Source organism: Cucurbita pepo, chromosome LG12, assembly GCF_002806865.2.
Source record: "Cucurbita pepo subsp. pepo cultivar mu-cu-16 chromosome LG12, ASM280686v2, whole genome shotgun sequence".
NCBI lineage: Eukaryota > Viridiplantae > Streptophyta > Magnoliopsida > Cucurbitales > Cucurbitaceae > Cucurbita > Cucurbita pepo.
In genome coordinates, this window is record NC_036649.1 from 1,868,181 (window position 1) to 1,882,376 (window position 14,196).

Consider the following 14,196-nt stretch of genomic DNA (forward strand, 5'->3'; position numbering starts at 1 on the left):
CTGAGATTTAAGGTAGAGATTTAAGCAATAATTTTTTTTTTAAATAAATAAATAAGGTATTAATTATAATTTTAATAAGGATGGATGGCTTAATTCTCATTCCAGATAATCACAATATTTATTAAATTTAAAACCCTAAAATAAACACTTCTAAATTTAAATCTAAATTAGGTAACAATTTAAAGTTAAATTAAATTCCTTGAAATTACATTAAAGTATAACATCTAGATAAACTTAATATATATATATATATATATATACCCTGAATTTAAATTTATTCTAATAAAAAAATTGTTTATTTAAATAATTACCATTATTTGGATAAAATAGGATTACATGTACACATATCTTAAAAATTAAGTATTTCACCTTTTTTTTTTTTAAATATGAGTTCAATCCATTTTATGTAATAAAATATAATTATCGATTCAACCATCACGTTACTAATAAACTATATGAAATTATAAATAATTTTTTAATAGGAATTAAAATAAATAATACATGGATCACACCTACTTCAACTTTAACTAGATATACAGTTAGTTAAATTACAAGTATTAATCGCAATATTTTTTAAATTATAAATTTAATCTTTTTAAGATTTACAAATTTATTAAATATAAAATTTAAAAATTTAAAAATTAGCGGGGTGATCCATAAGAATGAATCTATATTCATGTTAACCAAATAGACACAACTTTAAAAGTAAAGAAATTGATAATTAAACTTTAAAGGTTTATTCTTAATTTAGATCTGTCGATCAAATGGAGGATTTCCACCTAGATGACATTTTGATATGAAAATCTTAACTAATTGGATCTAAGAACGTTTATGAACATACAAACTCCTAGATCACAAATGTTAAAACTCTTGAATCTCGAATCAAGAGGATTTCCACCTAGACGTCATTTTGATATGAAAACCTTAACTAATTGGATCTAAGAACGTTTATGAACATACAAAATCCTAGATCACAAATGTTAAAACTCTTGAATCCCGAATCAAGAGGTTTTCCACCTAGACATCATTTTGATATGAAAACCTTAACTAATTGGATCTAAGAACATTTACGAACATACAAACTCCTAGATCACAAATGTTAAAACTCTCGAATCCCGAATCAAGAGGATTTCATATTGTACACAAAATTTCTCACATTCACGAGCCATTCTCAACACATTCTCTCATACTTCTAAGGTATAACCATTCTAATAAGCTTCTATTTCACATGGAAGAAGAAATTAAATACATAAACAAAAGAGAACAAGATTACAACATAGAAAGCTTCACAAATTATCAAACTACGTTACCTGGTTAGCCTATGCACATTAGTTTTCTTCATCAGAATCAAAAGACTGCCGTTTCCTCACAGATTCAATCACATTCAAGCGTGAGGTATTTGCGCCATTGTTTCCATCAGTACGAGACTTGAGTTTAGGCAAACTTAGAGAACCAAGAGGCGGCGTCGAAGTCCCTCTATTCACTTCTCTAAGCACAGACTTAGCAGTGGCTGCAGCGGCTACATCAGCAATGGCTGAAGCAACTCTTGAGTCCTTTTGGAGTTTGGAGGTTAGCTTGTTAATGGAGTTTCTAACATGAGGAGGAGCCTCAGGAGAAAGATAATTAGTTGACTTTTGCATCTCGTTGACCGCCTCGGCCGCGGCCGACTTAGCTTTGGTAGCTTCGTACTTTTGAATGTCATAGACGAGCTCTTTCTGAAGTTGCTTATCAGCTACCAACATGTCATCGATGTCGTTCTTGTAGTCTTTGACAAGAACTCGAAGACATTCCATAAGAGAACCTATTTTCACAAAGTATAAAAGGTTAAACATATCGCAGGGTCGGTTTGGAACGACTTTCTACTTAAAAAGCATTTAAAGAAGTGATTTCACACCTATAAGAGGGCTATTCTTGCTTTCCATTAGCCTTTTTAGCTCAATGAAGATGGGAAGGGAGTTTTGAATGAGACTTTTTCTCACAACATGAGTGATGACCTGTCCTCTAGCAGCAGACACCCCTCCGCTCTCGCCTCCTTCCTCATCTACATCACCAGATTCCGACGACGACCCTCGATTTATCGATAATCGAATCTCTTTACAAGCAAGAATATCAAAGGTGTCCTGTGATCTCAGCCAAGGAGAACTAATAAGATTCTAGTATGTAAACACTAAAGAAGAGAAGAAGAGAAGAAAAAATACAAGGATTGTTGAAAGCTTTTGAATTTGAACCTGTAAAACAGACCGTGCAGTGGTATCATCCATACTGAGTTTACCATCTGAAGCTTCACCAAGAATCTCTGAACATAGCTTTGCAAAGGTGGCCAGGAGATGTTCGGGAGCCATTTGTTTTAACAAAGAAACATAAATGTGCATTCTCTTGCGCCTCGAACTTTCATCATTACCTCTAAGAATATGAACTTTAATCATTTTCCATTACAGATAATTGTGATAACATGTCACGAAGTTCAAACATTCCTTACCGAATGGAGAATAATCGGCTTTCAGCTCTCGAAGCCTTCGAATCGTTATGTCCAGGATGGGCACGACAGTCATTCAGAACATAAATTGCTTCTACAAAACTGTTGTAAGCCAAAAGTGGCGCCTTTACTGCAAGTTCAGTTTCACAATTCAAATGTATTGGCATGTTGTAATGATGTGATCAATATTAACCATGAGAACGGCTAGTAATGCTAACCTTTTAAAATGTTCCCAAAAAGGAAATCTGCTAGTTGACGAATCTTCTCTGATTCGTCGACAAGTGACAAGAGAAACCGAAGAAACAAAACCCCTCTCCATTTCACGTAGTCTCTCTGAAAATTAAAATGGTTTTTGTGAGATCCACGTCCGTTGGGGAGGAGAATGAAACATTCTTTAAAGAATGTGGAAACCTCTCCCTAGCAGACGCGTTTTAAAAATCTTGAGGGAAAGCTCAAATAGGACAATATCTGCTAGCGGTGAGCTTGGGTCGTTACAGTATTTAACTCATGAACATGGATAAGTGAAAATCTCCGAGAAGTTTTTAGGGGTTGGGGAATGAAGAATTACCTGTAGTAATCTCGATAGAAGTATGAATGTATGTCTTCTGACAAGTTCACAAGGGTCGCGAAGGCATTTCGTGATCTTCGTAAGGTAGCTGTTCAATTCAAAGATAGTTAGATAGTAACATGGAATAAACATTAAAAGACTTCACTATCATTGCCATTGCCAAACACTCACATCGTGCATTAGTCTTACCAATCAACTAGAGCAGTATAGCGTACACAAAAATCTGCCATCGTGATAACAAGGTTGTTGCGGAGAGCTGCACAGTCACTATTTTCAAGCTCCTGAACTAACATAAAAATTTTAGGCCACTAGAGGTGTATCAAAAGTAAATTTTGATTGCATAAAAGACATTGATAAAGTAGTATGTACCACGATTATAGCTTTGATATCTATTATAAGACATGGAGGAAGAACTTTAATTATTTATTATATATATATATATATATATATATATATAGAAAGAACTTCAATAACAAACAGATCGATTATAATTATTGGTAGGGGGAACACTTTAATTCTACAATGGATGATATTTCAAAAAGAGTATATGATTCAACTCATGTAGTTATCGTGGTATTATTCCTTCAACCAGACAAATGCCAGAAATCTACTGGTACATCTTCATGACTCTCCACAATAGTGTGATATTGTTCACTTTGAGCATAAGCTCTCATGGCTTTACTTTGGGCTTCCCCAAAAGACCTCATACCAATGGAGATGTATTCCTAACTTATAAACTCGTGATCATTCCCTAAATTAGCCAATGTGGGACTCCCTCCCAACCATCCTCAACAATATAAGTGGCACAATATAAGTGGCACAATGCTGAAGAATCAAAACCTAACCTGTACAAATAGAGGAATGTAGCTCTTTGCACGCTTCTCGTCAGCAAGGCAAATCTTCCCCATTGTTAACCATGCTTGAACGTATAAAGAAGGTGCAGTTTCCTTTATAGATACCGTTTGAATAGGTAGTTTATTCGATTTGGGATCACGGTTTCCAGAAGTGATAATGGTGTGGAGAAGTGGTATAATGGTAGTTATGTCAGCAGATGGACAGATGATAATCAAAGATCCAATGGTGTAAGCAGCAGTGATTGCTCGTGACAGGGACTTGCTCGGGGCAGTTGCTCGCTTTCCCAATCTACTACCACTTTTAGGAGGTGGTGTTATGAAGTTCACATCTTTTTTTGCTTTTCTATGCTTGGATATATACTTCTCCAATATTTGAGAGGCTTTGGAGAGCAGCTGGTTTACCCATGTTAGGATCAGCGTATCGGCTTCAGCAGATTGCATAGCCTGCCGTTTGCACAATGTTTTAAGTGTTTTTACATGCGCATTCACCTACCAAGAGATCACCATTAAATACAAATGCGTGTGAGATATCAAGAAAAAGAGACTGGAATAGTAAGTATTGATATCAAAATTGATGCTTGGCAGGCAAATTACTATAAGAAAATCCAAACCCAGAACATTTTTGAAAATCCAAACCCAGAACATTTTTGGCTTGTATTTAGATTATTACTTGATCACTGTTTTCCATAAAATTTTCAAATATTCTGGATGTTTACAGGCCTTTTTTCCCATTTTAAAGATGTTTGAAACAAGAATGATGAAGCAAAATAAAAAATGAGAAAAAATCCCAATTGCAAAACACATGCAGATGCACTCACACGCATTGGCTGATAAGATGAACTTATCATGAACAGCCAACTACCCACGCTCACCGGCCATCTATTCACGTTCACTGCAGAAGAGTTGTTAGCTAATTCCAAGAAGAATTTTCCCCCACTTTAATGACATTTCAGTGAAACAGTACACATACATGCTAAAAATGCTTGGAAATAATTTTGAAACGATTTCAAACATTTCTTTAATCATTTTAAATTAATTTTGATGGTATAAAACTTGTGTTTTAAACGACAAAAACATATTGACTTTGAATGATAAAAGAGTGGGCGTAATTTTGAACATGACAACTATTTCAAAATCATTCTCAAACAAGTCCCACAAGAAACTATGCATGCATAAATGGGAGAGAAATATTATACAGCATATAACTGTACCCATGATGAACAGTGTCCACTGAAGTGTGTTAAGAAACTACTAATTGGTGAATTTAATCTTGATTATCTAATCAACAGCATTGGAGAAATAAACCAACAATTATAGACTGTAAAACAAAGTCTGAAAACAATCCTTTTGATGCTTACCTCGGTAGAATGCATGCTGAATTCTTCAACCTTTTTAATCAATTCGTGAGCCAACTTTTCTGCAGGTTCTGGAGGCAGCTCAAGAGAAACATTAGAGATGGTTTGCAAGAGAAAAACTCGATCTTGAGCCCAAGCGATGGTATTTGACTCTGAGTTGTTTTCATCTTCGAATAAACCTACTTGAGCCACTGGACTCCCAAACTCAGCCCTACCATGATCATCCAGGATTTTCCAGTGATGATGAAGAAACTCCCAGTCCACTTCTTTCACAAGATAAGCTGACACTTCCGACAGCAGGAACCAGGCACCCGGGGGAGCTGTCCACTTCTCCGGTGGTAAGGATTGGCTTAGCCATAAGGATTCAGATGTCCCTATAATCTTCTGAAGTGAAACGGCAATTGAGGGTTTTAATCGTTTCTTTTTTCCCAAGTTAGCACAAACTTTCTTCACCCACGGCATTACCTCTGCATGACTTATCTCTTTAAGAAGATCCAATACTCCAGGAAATAACAACTCAAATTGCCTCTTTAAATCAAGGGTTTTTGATCCATCACGGGGTAAACTTGAAGATCCAACTCTAGATAGCCGGTCTAGTACTAGTTCTTGAAACAAGTTTTCACACTCTTCTTGAATGCTAGATTCATTATCAGCAATCAAACGTGGAACGGAATGTAGCCACTCGACAGTGACACTTTCATCTGGGAATCTTCGAAAGGCCTAAGAGTAAATAAAGATTCAAACGTAAAAGAGAATTTAATATATCATACAACCACTATAGGCTCAATGATCACTTAGTTTCATTTACCTCATTTAAGACGACAACTTTATTTTAATTTTTATGTGGATATGCACGGTTATCAGCTAGGAATGAAAGGAAAGAGACAGGAGAAAACAACGTTCAACTTCATGAGAAAATTAGTGAACGTGGGACTCCCTCCCAACAATTCTCAACAATCCTCTTCTAGAACCAAGTACACTATAGAGTTTCCCCCAAGGCCTATGGAGCCCTCGAACAACCTCTCCATAATCGAGGTTCGACTCCTTTTCTAGAGTCCTCGAACAAAATACACCATTTGTTCAACACTTGAGTCGCTTTTGACTACACCTTCGAGGCTCACAATTTCTTTGTTCGACACTTGAGGATTCTATTGACATTATTCATTTAAGGACATGACTCTAATACTATGTTAGGAATTACGAGCCTCCGCAGTGATGATATTGTCTACTTTGAGCATAAGCACTCATGGCTTTACTTTTGGTTTCTCCAAAAGGCTACTCATACTAATGAAGATGTATTCTTTACTTATAAACCTATGATCATTCTCTAAGTTAGTCAATGTTGGGACTCCGTCCCAACAATCCTCAACACCTCGTACCAACTAAACACATTATATAAACTTTAAACTTGTTAAAAACGTTAGTGATTCACCTCAGAAAGAGCCGACATTGCAGCTTTCCGTATGCTAACAAGTGGGTCGGAACAAGCAATTCCAACGGTCTTCAGCATATCTCCATCCATTGATCCACCAAGGAGGGCTGTACACTTGGTAACCAGAAATAACGCAGCCTTCCTAACTGCCGCCTTCTCATCCACACACCTTTTTCGCAAAAGAGCATGAATTTCACTTCCATTCTTTTTGCAATGTCTGTCACCAGACCCCAACACTTCCTTCAGTAAGGCCTTATTCTTGTCATTGTCAGACAAGAACACCACAAGGTGAGCTAAGTTGGATAGTGCCCGGGCACGAATTGTAGCACCAGCATCTGAACATCGTTGGACCAATGCCACCAAGCACCCAAATCTCCACGAATCCTTCAATTCACTTTCGGAATCAACGGCCACTGGATCACTCAAGGACATTATCAGCGTTGAGATAAGATCGCTAGCTAACAGCCTAAGATTAGACTTTCCTCGGGTCATCTTCACTACATAATCCACAAACCCAATTTGATCCTTGAATTCCATGACTTTAACAACCTCCATTATTGAATCAACAGCTAAAGCACGAGGCTCGGATTTCTCAGGTGCCTTCTGAACCAAATACCTTGGAAGATTCACCAGAGCGCTTTTAACACCATCTGATTCCTTTGCTGCATTCGCTATTTGAATAGTGACAAACTCCAGCGCAAACGCTCGCGCCTGATCTTTATGATGAAGAATCAATGGTGATAGAGATTTAATCACCTCAGCGGCAATACTCACCAGATCCCCGTGCTCAGGACGCAATGTAGCACTCAAAATCCGCGAACATAAATTGGTTAACTTACTATAGATACTTAAATTAGTGCATACTTCTAGTGCCAAAACCGGAATATCAATTACAGTTTCAACCAAAGATTTCAAACTATCAGGGAATCGATCCAAGTGAATCAAACTCATTAATATCCCTAACCTCTCAAGCACAGGATACAATACTCTTGCATCGAATTCACCATCATGATATCCTTCATTAGAACTCTGCCTCTGCGCACAATTCCTCAAACCCTTACCCTTAACACCGCCTTTCCTCTTCCGTTTGGGAGCAATGGACTCCTGATTTGAATCATCCTGATTCGGCGTAGTCCGTGGTCGCTGCTTCAAGAATCGTCTCATAGACCTGAGAAACGAGAGAAAATCCATCGGATTGAACAGCGTGAAGACTGGTGCATTTGGGGCCAGAAGAAGGGACAAATAGACTTTAGAGGCTAAGATTGAAATGCGAGGGGAAGGCTCATCCATGGCGGAGACGATGGCGCGTATGAGGGAGGACGGAGACAGGGATTTGGCAGAGAGGTCTTCGTAGAGGCGATCGACTGGTTGTTGTTCATCGGTACCGATTGAGTTGTCCAACAAGCTTTGAAGGTCGAAGAGAGCGGAATCGGAGAGCGGCGGCGGAGGCTGAGAATGGAGATTTGTAGAGCCGTCGAAACAGCGAGCTTCTTCGAGCTCTGTGAGGATTCGAGAAACGGCTTCCTCCATGGCTGTGAAGTGTGAAGTTCGGAGGTCGGTCGCGATAAATCGCCGACGTCTCTAGTTGTGTTCGAATCTTTGAATTTTAACTTCCCGCTTAAAAGCCTTAAAAGCCTTTCTCACAGCAGTCTCTCATCGGATGCCACGTGGATATTAAATACTTCTGGGAATTAAATTTTTGGTAAAAATACACCCTCCGCCTTTTATTTTATTTTAATACTTAATTTGGTTATTTTTAATAAATTTTAAAATAGTCTTTGCATTTTCAATAAATAATTAATTTTTAACATCTCCTTAATTAGTTGGAGAGAGAACCGAAGCATTGTAAGGCTGACAGTATAAGTAACATGCAAAAACAAACAATATCTATTAACGTTAAGCTTGAGTTGTTACAACTACTACTACATGCACATTTGCACATTTAATGCAGTGACCTGGACGCATGCTACCTTGACCATCTGCACATCTACTACTATAGACACATTTTTAAATCGTGAGGCTGTCAGTGATACGTAAGAGGCTAAAGCAGACAATATCTATTAACGTTAAGCTTGAGCTGTTACAACTACTACTACATACACATTTGCACCTCTAATGTAGTGACTAGAAGCATGCTACCTTGACCATTTGCACGTCTACTACTATAGACACATTTTTAAATCATGAGGCTGTCAGTGATACGTAACAGGCCAAAGCATACACTATCTATTAATGCTAAGCATGAGCTGTTACAACTACTACTACATACACATTTGCACATTTAATGTAGTGACTAGAAGCATGCTACCTTGACCACTTGCACATCTACTACTATATACATATTTTTAAATTGTGAGGCTGTGGATGATACATAACAGGTAAAAGCAGACAATATCTATTAACATTAAGCTTGAGCTGTTACAACTACTACTACGCATATCTGCACATCTAATGTAGTGGCTTGGAAGCATGCTACATTGACCATCTGCACGTCTACTACTATAGACACATTTTAAAAACGTGAGGTAGTCGGTGATACGTAACAAGTCAAAGCAACCAATATCTATTAACGTTAAGCATGAGCTGTTACAACTACTACTACATACACATCTGCACATCAATGTAGTGGGTGGGAAGCATGCTACCTTGACCATCTTCTTCTCGAATCGCTAGCTATTCCAAAAAAGATACGAACTTATCAAAATGTTATATATTTATATTGATTAAAAAAGAATTACCATGTAGATTCATAAAACATATAACCACAAAAGTTCAAACTTGTACAAAATGAAAAGAAGCAAAGAAGAAAGAAGGAAAATTTGACAAAAAGCGGAGAAGAGAGAAGAGAAGAGAAGAGGGGAGGGAGAGAGGTAAATTAGGCCCTTAGAATAAAAATTGTGGATTAGCAGAGAAAGAAAGAAAGAGGTTGGATGAATGGGATCCCTCCCCGGCCCTCTTTGCTGTCTTCGGTCTGCCAAATGTGATTCTTTGGGGGAAGTAACTGAGAGATCTCTTATTCTAAAGTGTATTTGAGAAGAGAGGTAGGTGTGACTAGACGGAGGAGGTGGTGGAGAGGTCGGAGAGGGTGGCGGCGGAGGAGGAGGAGGAGGAGGAGGAGGCGTCGTCTTTGAGGTCGCCGAAGATGCGCTGACGGAAGTCGGAAACCATAAGGGGAAGGCCCTTACGAAGGGACACAGAGGGCTCCCAACCAAGAAGCTCCTTAGCTTTGGAAATGTCGGGCTTCCTCTTGTGTGGGTCGTCTTCTGTGTTCGGCCTGAACTCTATCCTTGCATTTGGATCTATTGTCTCTTGCACTACCTGCACATCACAATCCATCTTGGTCGATACGAACAAAGTTTAATAATAACTTTCATTTCGGTACTCAAAATTAGTTGACTAAAGTTTGAACTTCTAATCGTATTTTTTCGGTTCGAACTCACAAAATACAAACAATAGTTCATATCCATCAATTTCTACATGTCTAGTTCATAACTCTTAGTTCCGTGTAACATCATTACATCATCACACGGGATCAAACCTTTTTCTAATATTTTAATTCTATATGGGTTTTCAAATTTCTTTCGAATTAAAATTTAAAGCATACTTAACAAATCTCTCGTCTCACATCGTCACATCATCACACGGGATCAAAACTATCGGTTCAAAACAAAATAAATTTAAACATTCCAACATTAAAACTAGATTTGGTTTAGCACTAGAAGTTCGAGGGAGTAAAGAGCTGACCTGAGCAAGTTCAAGCATAGTGAATTCACCGGGGTTGCCGAGATTGAAAGGGCCCACGTGCTCACCTTCCATGAGTTTCATTAAACCCTCCACCTGTGAGTTTATTGAACAGATCCAACAAAAACTTTAATTTAAAAACTATATATTATATGTATATATGATAGTTTCTTCTCTAGATTATCCTAATTTGAGTTCCATTTCCAATTTATGATATAATATTAACAGTCATTGTATGATGATAGATGAATAAATAAAAATATATTTAAAGGCCTTACCAGATCAGAAACGTATTGAAAGCTCCGGGTCTGCTTGCCATCTCCATAAACTGTCAACGGCTCCTTTCTCAATGCCTGTGGGGGGTTTTGACAGAGTAATTTATTAGGATTTTGTACAAAATTTAATCTAACCTAACGTCTACCCAATATAGATGCAAGTTTTTGACAACTTAATAACGTTCTTTTTGGGGTAAATTTTATAGTCTTACATGCTCGTGAGCCATAAAATTCAATGTACACGTGAATGGAATAAGAGATCGAAATATAATGTTACTATTCTGATCAAAAGTGTCCAAATCAATGTTCGGAGATGGAAATTTGAAACTCCAAAAATAATAAGCCCAATTTGATATCAATCGGACACCGGATAGACGCTTCATTACGTCTGTTTGCCAAAGTCACATTTATGTATGAAGTATGGAAAATAACTCAAAAATAAGGTACGGAGTCAACCAACTCGAATTCATCGCTTGTGGCCTAAGCGAGCTACCCTGTGGCACAGGGTGAGTATGCCTAGACTAGTGTCTCGGGCGACTTGTTTTGAAACGGGTCTAACTACCCTGTGTCATAGGGCGAGCATGCCGAGACGAGTGTCTCTGGAGACTTGCTTTGAAATGTGTCTAGCTAACCTATGTCATAGGGCGAGCAGGCGACTTGTTTTGAAATGGGTCTAGCTAACCTATAGCATAGGGCGAGCGGGCGACTTGTTTTGAAATGGGTCTAGCTACCCCGTGTCATAGGGCGAGCATGCCGAGACGAGTGTCTCTGGAGACTTGCTTTGAAATGGGTCTAGCTAACCTATGGCATAGGGCGAGCGGGCGACTTGTTTTGAAATGGGTCTAGCTACCCTGTGCCACAGGGCGAGCATGCCGAGATGAGTGTCTCTGGAGACTTGCTTTGAAATGAGTCTAGCTAACCTATGGCATAGGGCGAGCAGGTGACTTGTTTTGAAATGGGTCTAGCTACCCTGTGCCACAAGACAAGCATGCCTAGACGAGTGTCTCGGGAGACTTGCTTTGAAATGGGTCTTGCTACCCTGTGGCATAGGGCGAACATATTGTCTCAGACGATTTCTCTTGAAATGGGTTTTTCAAGAACAATACCTAATGACACATGTGTGCCTGTAGTCAATTACTATTAAACTATACTTATTCTAAGAGAGAAAGATTAACAGAATTTTTTTAATTATGAAAATTTATTTTTAGCTAAAAATAGTTATGATATTATAAAAATAAAACTTTTAAAACTCTAGCATTTATAGCATTTTAGAGATTAAAATATATACACGAGGATTCGAACCCAGACTTTTTGAACAACATGAAATCACTACACTCCTAAATAAATAATTTTTTATTTGGTTATTAAAATTGCTTGCAGAATTTGATGGGTTTTAGGATTACAAGCACATGGTTGTTTTGCAACAGAATATACAGTGGGGACCACGTGCCATGAACTCTTAGTGGCCGTACATTAACAGAAAGCGTACCTGTGCTACAAAATTGCTCACAACTCGTCCGTCATCGATGCACATCCGTGGTCCATAAGTGTTGAATATCCGAGCAATCCGGACCTGTAAGAAAATGGCAGATTCCAATCATGGCTGCCTACTCTAATTTTCTAACTAACATTTGGCTAAACAGAGCTTTCAGTAAAAAGTGGAGTTGCGACCTCAATGCCAAGGCCTCTGTGGTAATCCATTGTCAGAGTCTCCGCCGTGCGTTTTCCTTCATCGTAGCAGCTCCGAACACCTGCAAAGAGAAGGCCGATTGGCGGCAAGGAGCATAATCAGTAAACGAAACGAAAATGGAGGAAATGAAAAAACAGAGCACTGGAAGCCATGGCAGAGGGTTACCGATGGGGTTGACGTTGCCCCAGTATGTTTCAGCCTGCGGGTGTTGGAGCGGATCGCCGTAGACTTCGCTGGTGCTGGTCAGCAAAAACCGAGCGCCAACTCTCTTCGCAAGCCCTAGCATGTTCAATGTGCCGACGACATTGGTCTTGTGATCTCAATCAGGTTAAAGAAACCAAATCACATAATCGAAAAAGGAGGTTGCAGAAATACAAACAGAGAATGGATAATCTCAATAGAAAAAAGAAATGTCAGAAGAACACAGAGATTCAGAGAAGGAAATTCGAGATTAATTCTGAAACTACTATTATAAACGAGAATTGAAGTTGAGTAATTCAATAGATTCATGCTCTGCACTATTTCTGTAGCCCTAAGATTAGAGATAATACGATTTGAAAGAAATTTGTTCTGAAAAAGTGAATAAATATCTTGAAATTAAATTTTTAGAAAATCGAGAAAGAAGAAAAAGAAGGATATGATTGTCTTGACGGGATTGAATTTGTAATGAACAGGAGAAGCAGGGCAAGCTAAATGGAAGATCTGATCAACTTCCAATAGAATCGGCTCGACAACGTCGTGTCGGATCAGTTCGAATCTCGGGTTTCCGAAATGATGAACCAGATTATCCTTCCGGCCGGTGAAGAAATTATCAACGACAATCACGTTATCGCCCCTCTCCATCAGACGGTCCACGAGATGGCTTCCAACGAATCCAGCGCCGCCGGTAACTACGATCCTCAGGTTCCTCTTCTTCAATCCCGGCGGGACTTTACCCGCCATATTCACCCGCCCTAGCGATCCTTCACGGCGAGTTTCGTACAGAACTCTCCGCATCGGGATCGACGAATCCAATCGAACGAAAGGATTCAACTCCGCTCGATACCGTTGATCATCACGAAACTCCAACGGATAAGTCAAACGGACAACGTTAAACAACAGAGTTGCAATCGCAATACCGACGAAAACGAAGAGAAGACGCTGCTCGCGAAGCATGTAACGGATCGGACTCCTGAATTTGCTTGAACAACCTGCCGGAGTCCTCGGTGGACCAATCACGGAATCATGAGTTTGTAGCGTCGGATTCGATTGATTTCTTCGAAACAACTCAGAATTCATCTTCTGAAAACAAAATCCAATCTCACTTCCCCGAGAAAATTTCCAGAGATTTGAAATCCGCAGAGCTTATGATATGAGATTCAAAGTTTCAAGAGAACATAGAGAGAGATTTGAGCATTAGTGTAAGAAAGAATGGGACGATGACTTTCGTGCATGAAATTTCGCCTTATAATCGTTCTTTTAAAGCGAACAAATTGGATAGGTTACACTATTGGGGCATCTCAAGTAAATACCCCTATTTATAAGCCCCAATTAATTATTTATTAAATAAACATTAAAAGGCATTTTAATCCGAATTTCATACTTATTTAAAATATCTAATTTTAGTCCATATGTTTTTTTTATTTAATTAATTTTTATCGATATTCATTATATAATACTAATAATTTTTATGCAATAAAATAATACGAGTTTTTTTTTAAAATCATAATTAATTGTTTCAAGTCCAAAACATTGATTTTTTTAAATTAATTATTTAAATTATATAATACACGTGTCTAATTTTTACCCTATGATGAGATGGAGCC

At 38.3% G+C, this 14,196-nt stretch overlaps 2 protein-coding genes across 2 annotated transcripts; both read right to left on the reverse strand.

The window, feature by feature from the left end:
• Window positions 1–1,111: 1,111 nt before the first annotated feature.
• On the reverse strand, window positions 1,112–8,269 carry LOC111806373 (condensin-2 complex subunit D3). The gene is made up of 10 exons (XM_023691662.1): window positions 6,686–8,269; window positions 5,257–5,973; window positions 3,890–4,387; window positions 3,234–3,325; window positions 3,045–3,132; window positions 2,695–2,809; window positions 2,480–2,606; window positions 2,229–2,403; window positions 1,895–2,120; window positions 1,112–1,801 (listed from the first exon to the last, which is right to left on the reverse strand). The coding sequence occupies exons 1-10, from the start codon at window positions 8,213–8,215 to the stop codon at window positions 1,329–1,331; spliced, it is 4,041 nt and encodes a 1,346-aa protein (XP_023547430.1). The 5' UTR covers window positions 8,216–8,269; the 3' UTR covers window positions 1,112–1,328.
• A 1,163-nt stretch (window positions 8,270–9,432) lies between these two features.
• LOC111806500 (UDP-glucuronic acid decarboxylase 4-like) lies at window positions 9,433–13,698 on the reverse strand. The gene is made up of 7 exons (XM_023691843.1): window positions 13,031–13,698; window positions 12,557–12,704; window positions 12,373–12,452; window positions 12,191–12,274; window positions 10,705–10,779; window positions 10,430–10,522; window positions 9,433–10,003 (listed from the first exon to the last, which is right to left on the reverse strand). Exons 1-7 carry the CDS (start codon window positions 13,667–13,669, stop codon window positions 9,737–9,739), a joined length of 1,386 nt encoding a protein of 461 aa, XP_023547611.1. The 5' UTR covers window positions 13,670–13,698; the 3' UTR covers window positions 9,433–9,736.
• Window positions 13,699–14,196: the final 498 nt, after the last annotated feature.